Source organism: Chiloscyllium plagiosum, chromosome 4 (genome assembly GCF_004010195.1).
Source record: "Chiloscyllium plagiosum isolate BGI_BamShark_2017 chromosome 4, ASM401019v2, whole genome shotgun sequence".
In the NCBI taxonomy this organism is placed as follows: domain Eukaryota; kingdom Metazoa; phylum Chordata; class Chondrichthyes; order Orectolobiformes; family Hemiscylliidae; genus Chiloscyllium; species Chiloscyllium plagiosum.
Window position 1 is genome coordinate 121,810,003 of NC_057713.1, and position 17,457 is coordinate 121,827,459.

The 17,457-nt window shown below is 37.8% G+C and overlaps 1 protein-coding gene across 3 annotated transcripts in view; it reads left to right on the top strand.

Moving 5' to 3' along the window:
• The window catches only part of LOC122549373 (spindle pole body component 110-like), a 59,350-nt gene that overhangs the window by 10,962 nt on the left and 30,931 nt on the right, over positions 1 to 17,457 (top strand). For all 3 annotated transcript variants that reach the window (XM_043689096.1, XM_043689095.1, XM_043689097.1), the window contains 5 exons: positions 1,542 to 1,656; positions 4,913 to 5,097; positions 10,383 to 10,537; positions 12,407 to 12,569; positions 15,201 to 15,359. In XM_043689096.1, coding sequence (XP_043545031.1) covers positions 1,542 to 1,656; positions 4,913 to 5,097; positions 10,383 to 10,537; positions 12,407 to 12,569; positions 15,201 to 15,359 — 777 coding nt within the window. The remainder of the gene's footprint in view (positions 1 to 1,541; positions 1,657 to 4,912; positions 5,098 to 10,382; positions 10,538 to 12,406; positions 12,570 to 15,200; positions 15,360 to 17,457) is intronic.

The following is a 17,457-nucleotide window of genomic DNA, read 5'->3' on the forward strand; positions in this document are numbered from 1 at the left end:
ATTCCAACAGTGGCCTAACCAATGTCCTGTACAGCCGCAACATGACCTCCCAACTCCTGTACTCAGTACTCTGACCAATAAAGGAAAGCATACCAAACGCCTTCTTCACTATCCTACCTACCTGCGACTCCACTTTCAAGGAGCTATGACCCTGCACTCCAAGGTCTCTTTGTTCAGCAACACTCCCTAAGAACTTACCATTAAGTGTATAAGTCCTGCTAAGATTTGCTTTCTCAAAATGCAGCAACTCTCATTTATCTGAATTAAACTCCATCTGCCACTTCTCAGCCCATTGGCCCATTGGTCAAGATCCTGCTGTAATCTGAGATAACCCTTATCACTGTCCACTACAACTCCAATTTTGGTGTCATCTGCATGTCTTGTTTATTATAAACTGTTTGTTTGGAGAATGCATGGAACTGCTGTAATAGCAACTAAATAAACATTCATGCTACACAGAAAATATTACCAAAATTCATTTTTAAGGCGCCAAGTTGTTAAAAAAGCAACTGGACAGGGACCCAGAGAACCAAAGTGAATCTTTTAAATTGCCCACTTTAACACTCAGCAGTCCATGTGACTACCTATGGGCTATGTTTGAGGACAGCAGTCCAAACTGCATTCAATACCTGGGGCGCTAAATGACAACTTCCCCCTTAGCTACCTCCAAACATTTGGAAAATATACTTGATTTTTTTTCTGCTTTGTCATACTTTGAACTTTCTTTGTATTGAATTCTGATTCCCACTGTTCTATGAAATTCTTTGATAACATGGATTGTTCGCTGCCCAGTGTAGTTTGGTTGTTCTGTCACTTTTTCCCTATCCACCTTTGCTCCATCCTATTCAGATTGGTATAATATAAAAAATATTTAGGTTTGAATTCACCTTCAAAAGTACAACTAATAGAATTAGAAATTCATGTCAGAACTTTCCAGTTCATTTGAGATTTTAGTCACAAAATCTTTCCAAATTTTAATTTAAAAATTTAGACCTTTTGAAATGTTGTAACTCTCAACATAATTGGGAATCCACAGTTGTTAGCATTATCTAAGAAAACATTTAGTTCTGTCGGCCATTTACTTTGCAGAGCTCGTAATATGTTAAATGAATCATAGGTCTAAAATTGTAATCAATTAGCAGAATCCAGTGTGATCTTTTACTTATCCAGACGATTTGGCCTTACTCTACTTCAGTTTATGATGGTTCAATTCATGTTAATTATAATTTGTTTGAGGATATTTGCCTGCTCCAAGTTGAGATGATCCAAAGTAATTTTCTTATTTTGACCTTTGAGTGCTGAAAATTCTCTTTTTTGGTTTCCAAAATGCACACATTCCCTCCATATATTCTTAGCAAAAGATCTTTTCTACTTTTATCTGATGATAAATGTGAGAAAATAATGAAAACTGTGATATGATTTAAATGAGAAAGCAGATGAAATATTCTAATAATTAAGTGTGAATTTGTCATAAATGTATTTGATTCTGAAAATATACTGGCATTGTCAAGATCCTTGTTGATTGCTTGTGAATTTTTTAGGACCTGCAAACAGAAGTTGAATTCATCCAGCTAGAAATTAGAAAGAAAGATGCCCGAATTGCAGCTTTGCACTCTGAGCAGGAACTCTTCTCCAGGAACCTTCATTTAGCACAAGGTGCTGCAATTCAATCATGCAGTTGTTAAAACTTTTGAACATGTGGTACAGGTTAGGTATCTTTTGTCTGAAAATTTCAGGACTGATCACATATCAGATTTCATATAATTTTGATTTTTGGATTAAGGAGAGTCAGCAATTACCTGAGGTAGTTTTCTTCACCAGTTTAAATCGAGAAAATATGACAAGGTGAACTGGCGACTTCAACAGACCCACAATTTTGCATAGAAAGGTCACACAGAGAGAAGTATGTACAGGAGAATATCAGCATGTACATCACTGAAAACTCAACTAACCCTCCCTAAACCCCGTACGATTACACTTCCTCCCCCATTCCTTTGACAGTAAGCAGCCCCTCATCCTGGTAAGTTGAACCTCCTTACCCCGGGTGGTTTTCTGGAGCTACTAATTATTAGTCGGGTCCCAATGGAATTTGAGTAAATTTTCTTAGGGAGATGAACACTGAGGTTATGCTTAAAGGAGAACTGGCAGCATAAGCAGATGAGGGCTGGTGAAATGGTTCTGGTGCATTTGGGTCGCAGATTTCCCATACCAATTGACCTGAGGCTATGTTTGAAAAGAAACCTTTTTTTTAGTCAGGTGATTTTCTTTTCTGACATGCGGTTAAAGGATACTTGACCTGTATAGACACTTAGTAGGTATACAATTTGGTAAATATGATACATATATGATAAACCAGAATCATGGTACAGATATAGATAAGAAAGATCATTTGATCCACCTTCATTTCCCTATCTTGAAAGATCACGTGGACACATCTAATCGTTCCTGAAATTACTCCCGAAATTGAATCTTAAATATGTGATCCAGAGTTCAGTGGTATATAGTTACTTAATTTTGTGCACATATCTTCCAGATATCATTTATAAATTTTCCTTTAGTTAATTGAACTTGTGCTACCTTGCCCTGTTTTTCAATTTGTTTTTTCTAAATATTCAGGGTTTGCTACAGGGTGGCTAGAATCTCAGACTATAATAATACATGACCTCAAGTTGGGAAGTCCCCTCCTAATTTGCACCACTTCAGTAAGAAACTTAACATTTTGGTTTTTCTTTTGCAAATATATGGTAGTACAGACTCTTTTACACTGCAACTATTATATCAGTTCAATAAATTGATGTCAAGATTTATGTTCCATACTATTCTCCTACCCTTTCTCATCCAAAGCCATCCATTTCCTACATTCCTATCTGGCCTGTTTCACCTCTGGAGAAGGTGGGACTTCAACCTCAACTTTCTGGCTCAAAGTTAGGGACACAACCAATGTGCCACAAGAACAATGTTCCCATTATATACTTCAATTCCGAGAGCTCTTGTGGTGCAGTCTCATCCAAAGGTGTGTCATCATAGAACAGGGTGACTAAAAATATCAACACTTGAATTCCTTTCCCATGATTGTGTTTTGCATTAACGGAAATGCCGTTTAAGGCCCCATCTTTGTTATACTAGAGCCTTCCTAAATATATCTGGGAAAATTTACACTCTCAGGTTACATAAATGAAAGTGGATTCATTTTGAAAATAAAAATCTTGAAAGATGGTAAAACTCCTACTTCCTGAAGAGAAGAGATTTGTGCAATATATGAAAGCACGATAGGATTCATGGTCATACTTTGGGATTTTCAACTTTTTTATTTACAAAGGAATTATAATTGAGTTATGTTTAAATGTCCTTTTTAGAAATTTAGCATAATTAGAACATCATTGGTTATAACACTGGAATGAAGGGAAGGTTGGGGCATCATTAATTAAGTAATCAGTGAGTATTAACTGATGTTAGACATTGCATTATTTTATATCAAATGCTCAACAAATATAAGCATTATGGTGATGGGGACTGTTAATTTCACTATGATACATGATGTCCACTGAGAGAAACAATTAAGATAGTGGTGTTTAGTCAATGGGTTTAGTGGTGAAGTCCTGTCCAGGATATCATCAGGGACACCATTATCATAGGATCAAAATTTATAAAAAAGAGAAGGAATGGATAGTTAGATATATTCACAAAGAAGGAACTGGGCTTGTGGGGGCAATGCAAAAATTCCTGAAAAGGAAATTTTAAAACTTTTTTTTTGTTGAGCTAACAGATGCAAGGTTCCTTCTCTGGTTCCAACAAAGTATTCTGAGTTTCTGTTGTCAGCTAGATACTACCTATGCATACTAGTTGTATTAGCAGCAGGAATATTCTGTGGCCTGACAGTCTTCAGATTTAAAAGCTTTAATTCCACATCCCCTCCCCCACCCCCCAACTCCATCATCAGTCCACTCCTAAAATAATGAGGTCACACAATAGAACACAGAAACATTGGTCTTTCAGAACTAGTCAGATCTGCAGTTCAATCATTGAAAACTAATACGTTGAGATTTTTCTTCTAAACCTTTACCCAGATGTTTTCAACAAGTAGCATGAAAGTTATCACTTGACTTGTGGCATGTAGAATGCTTGAATGTGATGCTTCAAAGTTTTTGCCCAATATTTTGGCTTTTAATTTGCTTTATTTCGATTGAATTAATAGAAGCAACAAAGCTCCTGTTTAAAACTTTATCAAAAGATTCCTATTGAGAAGTAGTTTGTTTCAAGTAAAAAATCTCACAACACCAGGTTATTGTCCAACATGTTTATTTGGAAGCACTAGCTTTTGGAGTGCTGCTCCTTCTTCAGGTAGCTATTGGACTATAACCTGGTGTTGTGTGATTTTTAACTTTGTCCAACCAGTCCAACACAGGTACCCCCACATCATTGTTTAAAGTAGTTTATTTTTCTGGCAAGCTGATTTAATATTCTTCTGAAAGGATACTAGGTCCAATTATTATATAAGAGTAAAACAATTCCCATAATTACATTGTAGTAAAAAAAATAAGTAAATAATGTAAGCTTCATAGCAATAGGCAGCACACCTCAGCTTAATATTAAAATGTACTGAGAGTGGTTAAGATTTCTACAAAAAATACTCTCCTCCTATATCAATAATTACATTCCAAACTGTAAGTTTTCTTGGCCTTTCAAACTGTAGAAAAGAAACAGTATAACTTGCCTCTTTCTGCAATAGGTGCTTAGATTTTTATGATATGTGAATCAATAAAATATAATTTGATTATTCACAAACATAAAGGAACAAAGTATTAGAATTCTTTTCACACCCAATGTTTCCTACCTCCCATTCCCAAAAACTGTATTAATCAATGTTAGCTGTTTATTAAAATATAAAAAGACTAAAATATACTTGCAACAGATGCTCGTTCCAGTGAAAAAAAATTATTGACAGAGGAACTGATTCAAATGAAGAAACTGAAGGAAGTTGCCAACCAGGATATGGCTTACAAGGAATCTGAGCTGAAGAAGATCAAACAAGAGCTGGAAACGACCGTTGTTGCATTAACAGATGAAGCACGTCAAGTCCGGTTGCTAGAAACACAGGCACGTTTGACTGGAATTATGGAATCTTTATTTTGGTCAAGATATTATGGATTTTTAAATGCATGATATGTTGAAGATGAACCAAAATCTCATGTGTATAACTTATTATTGCAAATTTTCTAAAAAGCTTGGTTCCTTGAAGACTGAAACTATTGGAATTTGTATAAATTTGTATTGGAAAAAGCTGTCAACACCAGAAACCGGATGCAATAAGTATATTAATAAAATCAATACATTGTTAGCAACAAGACAGCTATAATTGATAGAAATGCTTTGAAGCATGCATATAAAAGTTCAGGTTAATGTAAACATTAATCTTAGTGAGAATATGAGAGACCTTAAGTACATTTAGTGCATTGAGGAATTTCCTGAGGGGGAATTACTGGACCTATAAACATTCTCACCTGTTGCAATCATAGAGTCATTGAGTCATACAACATGGAAACAGACTCCTTGGTACAACTTGTCTATGCTGACCTTGATCCCCAAGCTAAACTAGACCCATTTGCCTGTGTTTGGCCTATATCACTCTAAACCATTCCTATTCATGTACCTATCCAAATGTCTTTTGAATGACACTAAGCTGAATGGCAGTGTGTGCTGTGAGAGGAGTGCTAAGCGACTGCAGAGTGACTTGGACAGGCTGGCTGAGTGGACAAATATTTGGCAGATGCAATAAATGTGAGGATATCCACTTTGGTCACAAAAAGGCAAAGTATTATCTGAATGGTGGCAGTTTAGGAAAGGTGAGGTGCAATGAGACCTGAATGTCATGGTGGAACAGTGGCTGAAAGTTGGCATGCAGGTGCAGCAGGCACTGAGGAAAGCTTATGGCATGCTGGCCTTCATAGTGAGAGTAAAGGAGTGGTGATGTCTTTCTGCCCCATGCTTGAGCATTGTGTGCAGTTTTGGTCTCCTAGTCTGAGGAAGGAAATTCTTACTATTAATGGAGTCCAGCGAAGGTTCCCTTTTAAATCAATCTCCTCTCACCTTAAAAATATACTCTCTAGTTTAGAACTCTCCCACCCTAGGGGGAAAAAAAACCTTTGTTATTCACCTTATCTATTCCCCTCATGATTTTATAAACTTCTATAAGGTCAACCCTCAACTTTCTATGCATCATTGAAAAAAGTCCCAAACTATCCAGTCTCTCCTTATAAATTAAATCCTCTAGTCCTGGCACCATCCTAATAAATCTTTTCTGAATCCTCTCCAATTTAATAATATCCTTTCTACAGCAAGGTGACCAGAACTGTGCACAGTACTCTAAAAGTGGCCTCACCAATGTGCTATACAACCTCAGCATGACGACCCAACTCACAATAAGCTGAGCAATGAAGGCAAGCATGCTTAAATGCCTTCTTAACCACCCTGTCAATGACATAACTTTCAAAGAACTTGAACCCTTAGGTCTCTCTGTTTGATAGCAGTACCCAGGGATCTACTGTTAACTGTCATTGTTCACTTTACCAAAATGCAATATCTCACATTTATCCAAATTAAACTCCATCTGCCACTCCCATTGGGCCAATTGATCAAGATCCTTTTGTAATCTTAGATAACCTTCTTCACTGTTGGCTGTATCACCAATTTTGGTGTCATCTGTAAACGTACGAACTGTTCCTCCTAAATTCTCATCCAAATTGTTTCTATAAATGATAAACAACAGTGGACCCAGCACCGATCTCTGTGGAACAATGCCAATCACAGGCCTCCAGTCCAAAAACAAACCCTCACCACCACACCCTTTCTCTCCTTCCACCAAGCCAATTTTGTATCCTGAACCCCATGTAGTCTAGCACAGCTAATCAGGCAGCATCCGAGCACCATGAGACTTTTCGAGCATAAGCTCTTCATCAGGAATGCAGACGTCTCCCAGTCTGCCGTCATCAATCTGTTTTGAGTTTTTTTAGGAAGTAACCAATCAATTTGTGAGACACTATTTCCCCAGCACAAGCCATGCTGATTATCCCTAATTAGTCTTTGCCTTTCCAAAATGCATGTAAATCCTATCTCTCAGAATCCCCTCCAACAATTTACCCACCCACTGATGTCAGACTTACCAGGCTTTCGATTCCTGGCTTCTCCTTAAATAAACGCACAACATTAGCCGCGCTCTAGACTTCTGGCACCTCCCTCATGGTTATAGATGATACAAATATCTCTGCTAAAAGCACCACAATTTCTTCCCTAACTTCCCACAATGTCTTGGGATACACTCAATCAGGTCCCAGAGATTTATCCCCTTTTACGTGTTTTTTAAGACTTCCAGCACCTGCTCTTCTGTAATGTGGACTGTTTTCAAGACATCCAATATTTATTTCTTCAGGGTTCCCCAGCCTCCTTGTATTTCTCCACAATAAAAACTTAAGCAAAATATTTGTTTACTATCTCTCCCATCTCTTGTGGGTCCATGTTTATCTTTAAGGGTCCCTATTCTCTCTCTAGTTACTCATTTGCTCTTAATGTACTTGTAGAATCTTTTTGGATTATCCTTAACTTTATCTGCCAAGTCTATCCCTTTTAGCCCTCCTGCTTTCCCTCTTAAGAATGCCCCACACCTTTATACTCTTCAAGAGCTTTACTTGATCCCAATTGTCTCTATCTAATGCCTCCTTTATTTTGACCAGAGCCTTAATATCTTTATTCATCCATTGTTCCCAACTCTTAACAGCCTTATCTTTCACTCTAATAGTGACATAATGCTTCTGAAATCCTGTTATCTCACTTTTGAAAGCCTCCCACTTGCCAGTCATCCTTTTACCTGCAAACAGACTACCCCAATCAACTTTTGGAAGTTCATGTCTCATACCGTAAAAACTTGCCTTACTCTAATTAGGATCTTTAACTTTTATATAAGGCCTATCCTTTTCCAATAACTATTTAAAAATAGAATTATGATCACTGGTCCCAAAGTGCTCCCCCACTAACACTTCAGTCACTTGCCCTGCTTTACTTCCCAACAAAAAGTCAAGTTTTGCTCTTTTTCCAGTAGGCACATCTACATATTGATAAAGAAAGATTTATTGAACACATTTAACAAATTTCTCACCATTCAAGCCTTTATCAGCACTGCTGTGCTGTTCCAGCTATAAAGTTTCAACTTTATCACTGTGGTAGCCTAGTCTTTGTTTGGAAAGTTTAAAACCCCTCCCATTGAAACCCTATTGTTATTTATTTGAAACCTCTCTACATATTAGCTCCCCAGTTTCCTGCTGACTATTGGGGGGTAGTGGGGTGCAATGGTAGTAAAAGCGAGTTTTGAGAAGATTTGTAGCTCAGGTTAAGGTTCCGGATGTAGGTTTGCTCGCTGAGTTTGAAGGTTCATTTCCAGACATTTCGACACCCTACTCGGTAACATCTTCAGTGGGCCTCAGGTGAAGCTCTGCTAATAAGTCCTGCTTTCTATTTATATGTTTGGGTTTCTTTGGGTTGGTGATGTCATTTCCTGTCGCGAAGTCACTTCCTGTTCTTTTTATCAGGGGGTGGTAGATGGGGTCTAACTTGATATGTTTATTGATAGAGTTCTGGTTGGAATGCCATGCTTCTAAGAATTCTCATGCATGTCTTTGTTTGGTTTGTCCTAGGAAAAACCAAACAAAGACACGCACGAGAATTCTTAAAATTCTCCAGCACCTCCAGGTGCTGTGTTCCTCCCAAAGTCCAAAGATGCGCAGGTTAGGTGAATTGACCATGTTAAAATTGCCCGTAGTGATAGGTGCATTAGTCAGAGGGAAATGTGTCTGGGTGGGTTACTCTCCGGAGGATCGGTGTGGACTGGTTGGGCCGAAGGGCCTGTTCCCACACTGTGGGGAATCTAATCTAATCTTAACAATTAAAATGACTAGCAAAATAATTTTAAATCTGTACATTTTGAGATGAAGTGCAAGCTAAAATTTATTAGATTAGGAACAAAATGTATAAGACTCAGATGAATAAAATATTTCTGAAGTGTGTATTGTAAATGTATAGAAATCCTCAATTTTGATCATTCATGCAGCACATCACTCTCATTTAGATGCTGCTTCATCTGCTTTGAGGATTTTCAGTATTTATTTCAGATATATGGAGGTCTTGTGGCAGTCACTAGTGATCCTGAGTCAGAAGCTTAAGTGCATCCGAAATTTTGAGATTGAAGGTACATTCAGATAGTCAACCTGTTTGACTGATAATACCTGCAAATTCTTCCAACACATACTTCATGGCAGCAGTAGGGGAAGAAGGGATTCCTGGTCAGTCAAGCAATATATGGAAAGTTGGAGCTCTACCATCACTATCCAAAGCTCCAGACTAAACATGTTTATTATTACAACAACTCCATCCTCCTGACCAATTTGTAGTACACTATTGTCATTCTATGTATAGGCAAGATTTAATGGTGCATGCCCCACTGGACTAGATGATCTGCACAATTGTGGGAGAGGCTATGTGGCCCACTTATGCTTGTAGAAAAATAGTCAATAACAGTAATGGCCCAACATGGACAACCTACCAGATGGTAATTAAACTCCTCTTTATTTAGTTAAAGACTATTAATCTTGCATCCTAAATTAGTGGTGATTCAGGAATTATTCCAAGGCCCCCTGAAGGCCACCTATAAACCCCGTTGAGTTTGCTTGAGACCTCCCAGAGATTGTCTCTTTGTCTCTTTGGCACCTAGTGCCCAATTTGGGGGCCCAACGTCAAGAAAGGGCGCGCCTATGGACGGCCACTTTCTTCTGCCCTTACAACCAATACTCCCAGTGTTCTTCATTTTAGAATTGTGAAATGTATTTAATTTGCAACTGGTGGTCATGATTGATTTCGACCTGGGATTAGTTGCTGACCTTTGGTGGTATGTGACAATTATTATATCAAAAATAATTATTTGCATAGTATCTTTAACATAAGTAATCACCTGAAAGTGCCACCAAGGAACATGAGATATCGGTGCAGGTGACCAAGTCAAAGATGTAGGTTTTTAAGTGTCTTGAAGTGGGAAAGAGTGGCTACCAATATTGGTATAATTAAAATTGTGATCCTTAAAAAAACAGAATAAGATGATGAAACAGAATAAGATGATGATACATCTTGGAGAGTCCTGGGGCTGGAGAAGATTGGAAGGGGTAATTTTATTCATAAATTTGAAAACAAGAATTTCAAAATCAAGGTATTATGTAACATGGTGCCAGTATCAGTTATCAAACAGAGTTGATGGGTGCACATGATTTGGTGCAAGATAGGGCATGGGTAAGAGAATTTTGGATGACCATTACATATTTTTAAAGGAATGTTTTTGTTTTAAGCTTAATCAGCATGTTGAGAAGCACCTGGCTACAGAAGCTAAACTCGAAGAAAAGACGTCAGAGTTATTAAAGACCCAGGTTGCCCTTCATCAACTTGAGGAGAAGTACTACACCAGTACTGCATCCATACAAGACAACATTGCCCAGGAACTGAGGCGAGGAGATTGTGAATTCCTGTTATAATGTGAAGTACTTTTAAACTGAACGTAATCCATTTTTTTTAAACAGTTATTGTAAAGCAAAGAGAAGGAACTTTTGTGACAGTAATTAAGGGATTTAACATGTTAACATCTCAAATGATTATGTTTCATTCAGTAACCATGAGGATTATATAGCAATTACTTTAATTCATGATAAGCTGTGTTTGCAGTGTGAGCATGATTTTTATTTTGCTTCTAGAATTCTGTATGTTGTACACACAATTGTCTACGGTAAAATAATTCTAAATTGACTATTTACAGTGATGATTGTTTTATTTGGTCCAAGAATTGAACTAACCCAGCGTCATATTTTGTCTTTATCCCTGGACTTGTAACTTGTCCAAAAAAGTTATTTTTTTTTTGTCAATTTACTGGTCCTATGCTCTGGCAGTGAAAAGATATGGTTAGTAATAAATCTCAATAAATCTTGATTCGTTTTTCCTACATCCATCAGTTTTAAAGAATTTCACACCATAATTGAGTGGAAATGCAAGTTATCAGCACAGTGAGGTTAATTAGTTTAAAACTGCAAAAAAATCTAGAAATACTCAGCCAGTCAGGCAGCATTTGCAGATGGTAAAACTGAGTTAAGGTTAAACTTTAAATTTTTTGCATGACAGAATAAATGGCCTCACTTTGTGCTATAGCCAATTATTCTATGTGCATATGGGAAATAGTTTATATTTTCATAAATAACAAATATAGGGAAAAACACATGCTGGATCTTTCATGACACTTTATCACATGACCCATTAACTCTTTTTCTGAGTACTTCTAAAATTTTGTTTAATTTTGGATTTCTACAACCTGCAATATTTTGCTTTCGTACAAGAAACATTATTCCTGTTTTTTGTTTTCTACATTTGCCACATTTTTATTTTATATTTTCTCCATCTAAATTAGTTTTTTTAAATATGCCTTTTTTAAAATATGCCTATTTTTAAAATATGCCTATTTTTTCCCTTCTTGGTCAAATTCCAGAAAGCCAGAGATATTTACAAAAGCAGAAGACGACTGTGTCTATGCTGATTTTTTGCCAATGCTTTGCAATATGAATCCCACTGCGAAAACCGTTTATCACTTTCATTAAGATGTGAAAAATATGTAAATACTTTTAACCAACTTGTATGGAGATGACACACCTCTGAGACAAGTGGGACTTGTACCTGGATTTTCTGACCAGAAACAGGGACACCATAAAAGATGCTCTTGACAACTCAGTTATAAAATAAGTAATACTCTTGACAATTCTGTACAAAAAAGTTGATATTTTTGTTCTTCTTGTTATGAGTAGGATTGTGGTTCTTTGATCAATAATTTGTGCACAATCAAGAGACTAGACATAGGATAAAGAGAGTGGCTGCTGAGAGCTAAATCCCCACCATCAGAAACCAAGTTAAACTTTTATCCTTTCAACATTAGTTTACCTATTGGCAGAAGCCACAACCTACTCCCTGGTGCTGGAGAGTGCGAGAGCTGGCAGCTATCTCAGTGGATTTCAACTCCTGAGGATTTGATTTTGGGGACATTACTGCTACTGGCCTCCATAGCCGATATATAAATTTCCTTCATGTTGGCATTACTTCCAGGTCAAGGGTTGCCAAGCTACATGGACCAATATTTCTGACTGAGGAAAATTATAACTGATCCTTTTACGCTTGAACAAACACTTCGAAATCCCTTTCAAATATTAAAATAATTATGGATTGAACAGACATTTTAAATACATTACCGATTTTCTTTATAAATTGCTTCTGGGTCAATGGTTGTCACATATTTATTGGGTTAAATTATTAACAAATCTACTATAAAACAAATTTTCAGGGATGAAATCAGCAGTTTGCAACAAACGCTGAGGGACAAAGTGTTGTTGATGGAGGAAGACAAGTTTCTCAGAAATAAAGTAGCAGAGGATTGTGGTCGCTTGACAAAGGAAAATGCCCTCTTGCACTCTAATTTACTGGAACTAACTAAAGAGCTGGAAAGGGTAGGTACGTTTGGTGTACTTTGAATATTGTTATTTTGGTAATTACTGCATATAGATATAATCAAACATAGTCCTATTTATCCAATTATTTAAAAATACACTGAAGGCACACATTTTATATGACCATTGGAGAGGAACATCTGACATGGATTGAATGGTAATCGGGTGAGGAGGAGGGGCCAAATCTTCACTGATCCATATCTTATATTAAAAATATTACAGTAAATTCAGCAGCATGTTGTAGACCATTGCTGTATATCACAATTCTGCTAAATGTAAAAACTGTATATAAACAAATACGCCTGGTTGTGGATTTCCACCTGGCATATGGTATTCTGTGGCTCTCAATTCAGATTGCATTAGGGAATATTTTGTTTTTGTTGGGAGTTGCTCTGAGATAGTTGAGCACCTGACCTCAGCAAAGAGTTTAGAGGGCGATTAAATTTAAACAGTCAAGATCATAAGTATGTTTTAAAATCTTAATTTAAAATTTTTGTATTAAATGAAGGACATGTTAAAGGAAAATCCAATCACTATCTCGATCACAAAAGTATGGTTGACTCTTAACTGCTCTGTCAATGGCCTAGCAAGCCACTCAGTTGTATTAACCTGCTACAAGGAATGAAACCAGACACACCAGCCAGCATAGACCTAATGACCAGAAATGACAATGGTAAACCCAGTCCTGTTAACCCTGCAAAGTTCTCCTTACTAAAATCTGGGAACTTGTGCCAAAATTGGGAGAGCTACCCCACAGGCTAGTCAAGCAACACCCCAACATATTCATATTTGTGGAATTAAACTGTACAGACCATGACCTAGAGTCCTAAACATTGATTAGATACCCCATGAAGTCTAATGGAATCTGTTCAAACATGATCATGAAACTACCTGCTGATTACCACCTACCACCACCACCACCACTCCCCCCAAAAGTACTTGCCTGATGAATCAGTACACCTCCATATTGAATATCACTTGAAAAAAGAATTGAAAGTTCTAAGGGCACACAGCGTGTACTCTGGGCGGATGACTTCAATGTCACTATTGCGAGTCACTCAGAGGTACCACTTAGTGAGTTTTGTGAGGTGAGTGAGGTGACTGCATCCTAGACATGGCTGCTAATTTTGGTCTGTAGCATATAATGGTGGAATGAACGAGACACAAAAGAAAAATTGATTTCATCCTAACCAGTTTACCTATAGTACGTGCATCTGTCCATGCCTATTGTTAAGCATGATCATCAGTTATTGTGGAGACAAATTCCCTTTCTCAAATTTTGGAGATCTTCTCATGTGAATGGCACTGTCACCATACTAACCGGGACAGAATTTGAACAGATCTACCAACTCAAGGTTGGGCATCCATAAGGTCATCAAAATTGTATTACTAAGATAATTTTCAACCCCAAGGTCTAAGGTATCCCTCATTCTATTATTACTATGAAGACAGATCAACGTTGGTTCAAAGAAGAGTAGAGGAGGACATGCTAGGACCAGTGCCAGATATTCCTAAAAATGAAGTATCTCATGAGCTACAGCATGGGACTACTTGCATACTAAAAAGTGGACTGAGCTAAATGATCCCATAATCAATAGATCTGGCTTAACACAAAAACAAATTATTGGAGAAACTCAGGAGGTGTGGCAGCATTTGTAGAGAGAAAACAAAGTTAAGGTTTTGAGTCCAGTAATCCTTCTTCAGAAATGACAGCATGTAGGAAAAAACTTAGTATGTTTTCTTGTTGACTGAGGCCTTTGGGGGAACAAGGATGAGGGACGGGTAGAGAGAGAGCGAGCGAGCGAGCGAGAGAATAAAAGTTGGGAGACAAAGGGATTATTGACAGTAGGCCAGGGTAGAAGAAAAGCTAAATAATGGGAGCTATGACAAGGTGAAAATGGTTTAGCAGTACTGAAAGCAACCCACTTCATGACAAGACCTAGGGTGTTGGGGTGGGTATAAGTCATGGAAGGTGGTGTTCAGGCTCTAAATGTATTGAAACTCAATATTGAATGCTGAGGGCTGCAAGGCCCCCAAGCACAAATTGAGATGCTGTTCCTTCAGCTTGGACTGAGCACTGGAGCAGGTTTGAGACAGAATTTACTGCAGTGAATAAAGCAGGTTTAATTGTAAAGATAGACGATAAGCTAGTTAGACGATGCAGCACACGTGGGTTAATTTACATGCATAACCTTCATAAATTGGGACTTGTGATGCAGGATAGTAGTAGCCCTACCTGAAGCAGGAGGTCTGGGTACAAACCCCACCTGCTTCAGAAGAGTGTAATAAAATCTTCAAACAGGTTGAATAGAAAATATCACTAAGTTAGTTTTTTTTTAAACTGCACAAATATTTATGGTTCAGTATATTGGAAAACCAACAGTTTTTTCCTGTTAACGTGATAATTTGTCATGGAATGTTTTTCTGACTAAAACTATAATGTTGTGATGGCCAAGATTGATCAATTAATGATTTTTTCACTGCGAAAGATCTCAATGTTAAATATTAAGATTCTTATGATGTTCTGATAGACTTGAATACTGATTGTTTGTGGACTGCTACCAGATCAGTTATTGTTAAATTTAAGCTCACAACTGCAGTTTTTTCTAAGATGAAATATCTCTATCACAGGTTCAAGCACTTAGGGACAAGAAGAATTCAAAGCATTCAACCAATGTCATACAGTTGACTTCTCTAAAAGAGCAAGAGAGACAACTTGAAATGGAATTATCTCACTTAAAAAGAATGATGAAGGAAGAGGAGAAAAAGGTTCTCACTGCCATGGAACAGGTAGTACTCCTTCTACATGACCAGTGTAGAGTAGTTCTTGTGTTCTTCCTTCAAGATTATGCTGAGCATAATTATTAATGGAACCATTTAAAAACTGATACTAAGCATTCATGATAAAACACATTCACAAGCTATTAATTATTGAGCAAAGGCAAGCAAAATGATTTTAAAATTGATTGTATTTTCATCATACATTCATGTAAGGTATGCAAGGTTCTGGAAAGTTTTCTATTGAGTTAACTTATAAGTTGTCATATTAATTAATAACTGCTTTTTTTTAAAAACGAAGGGTGACAAACAAGAATTGAAATAATTACACTTTGGTTCTTGGAGTATGTGATTTCACTTACAATTTTCATCTGCAGTTACTGTGATAAATATTTATTCAGTCAGTTCTGAAATTGAGACATGTTCAATTTTGCTGTTAGCATATTTTACTATGGCTGAATTTTCCCAGCCTCTGAACAATATGGACAATGGTGATTCAGTGGGAAAATTAGATTCTTGATGGTGAGGACAACAATCTCAATTTTTCACCCAAAGTTGGAATAGTGAGATGAAAATGTTTGAGAGTGAGCATTGAGAGGCCTATCAGCATACATTTATATTTCATTACAATTCACTCACCTCTGCCAATCCTCCCCCAACTCCCACCCTACTATTTAGTTTAAAACCCTATCCACAGCCCTAGTTATGCAATTCACCAGGACTCAATTCCAATGATTCAGTGGAGCTCATCTTTTTTCCCCAATCTGCTATCAGTGTCCCATGAATTTGAACCAGTTTTCCCCACACTGATCTTTGAGCTAATGTGTTTACCTGTTTAATCTTACTGATCCTTTGTCAATTTGCTTGTGGTTTGGGTAGTAGACCAGAAATTACCTTTTTGGTTCAGGTTTTCAATTTAGCTCCTAGCTGCTTATATTCTCTCAGCAGAACCTCTTTCAACCTATGTCATTGGTACATAAGTGGAATGAGGGAAGTGAAAAGTGAAATGTCACTTCTCTGCACCAGCTTAAGTACAGAGTACCTAGGTACAGATACTTTAAGTGTTGTTACAGAATTGAAATTGTTAAAAAAAGCTACCATGAGAATATAGAGTTTAAATGTCCAGAATGATAATAAAAAGTATCTTTAAAGTAATACTCTTCCACTGAGTCCATGCCCACAATGCTTCAGAGCTTGAGGCTTTGTAGCATCCACGCTCTGGCCTCTGTCCTGACCTGTCTCCAGGACTTGTCCCCCCAGCTGGCATGCACTCGCTGTGTTTCCCACTCTGGACTCCGGCCATGACTCCCTTCCGGGACCTGCCTCTTGGGTCAACCTAGGCTTGGACTTCTCCTGCTCCAGCTTTGACTCATTTCTTGCACTGGTCTGGTCTCCAACTAGTCTCCCGTGCCAGACTGTTCCCTGATGCTGTTCTCCATTTCCTACAGGTAGGGTAGATGTTCTAAGTTTGGGAGCAGGGGAAGAAAAACTGTAGCAAAGAGGGGAAAAAAGGAAAAGGGACTGGCAAACAGAAGATCATGACAACTGGATCTTTCCACTCCCCACCAAGTTCCTCTGCTACCCAGATGACGTATCCTGAACCAGGCAGGCAACACAGACTTCAGAGAACAGTGACTCTTCTCTTGACTATACTGTACATTCAAGAAACACCTGTACAAATATATGAATAGGAAAAGGATAGAGGGATACAGATCTTGTAAGTGAAGACGGTTTTAGTATGGAAGGGCAAAATGTAATGGCACAGGCTTGGAAGGCCAAAGGGCCGATTCTTGTACTGTATTCTTCTTTGTGTCCCAGATTACAACTACATTTCTCTCTTCTACCCCCTGCTGGAATGGATCCCTGTACCACAGTGCTATGGTCAGTTTGGTCATCCTCCCCACAGCCCTCACCAGCCCATAATATCAAGATGACATTCAATCACTCACAAGGACAACTAAATTCACAATAAGTGTGCTTCAGAAATATGCTGAGCAGCTTCCTGATGAAGGGCTTTTGCCCGAAACGTCGATTTTACTGCTCCTCGGATGCTGCCTGAACTGCTGTACTTTTCCAGCACCACTAATCCAGAATCTGTTAGAAATCCCCC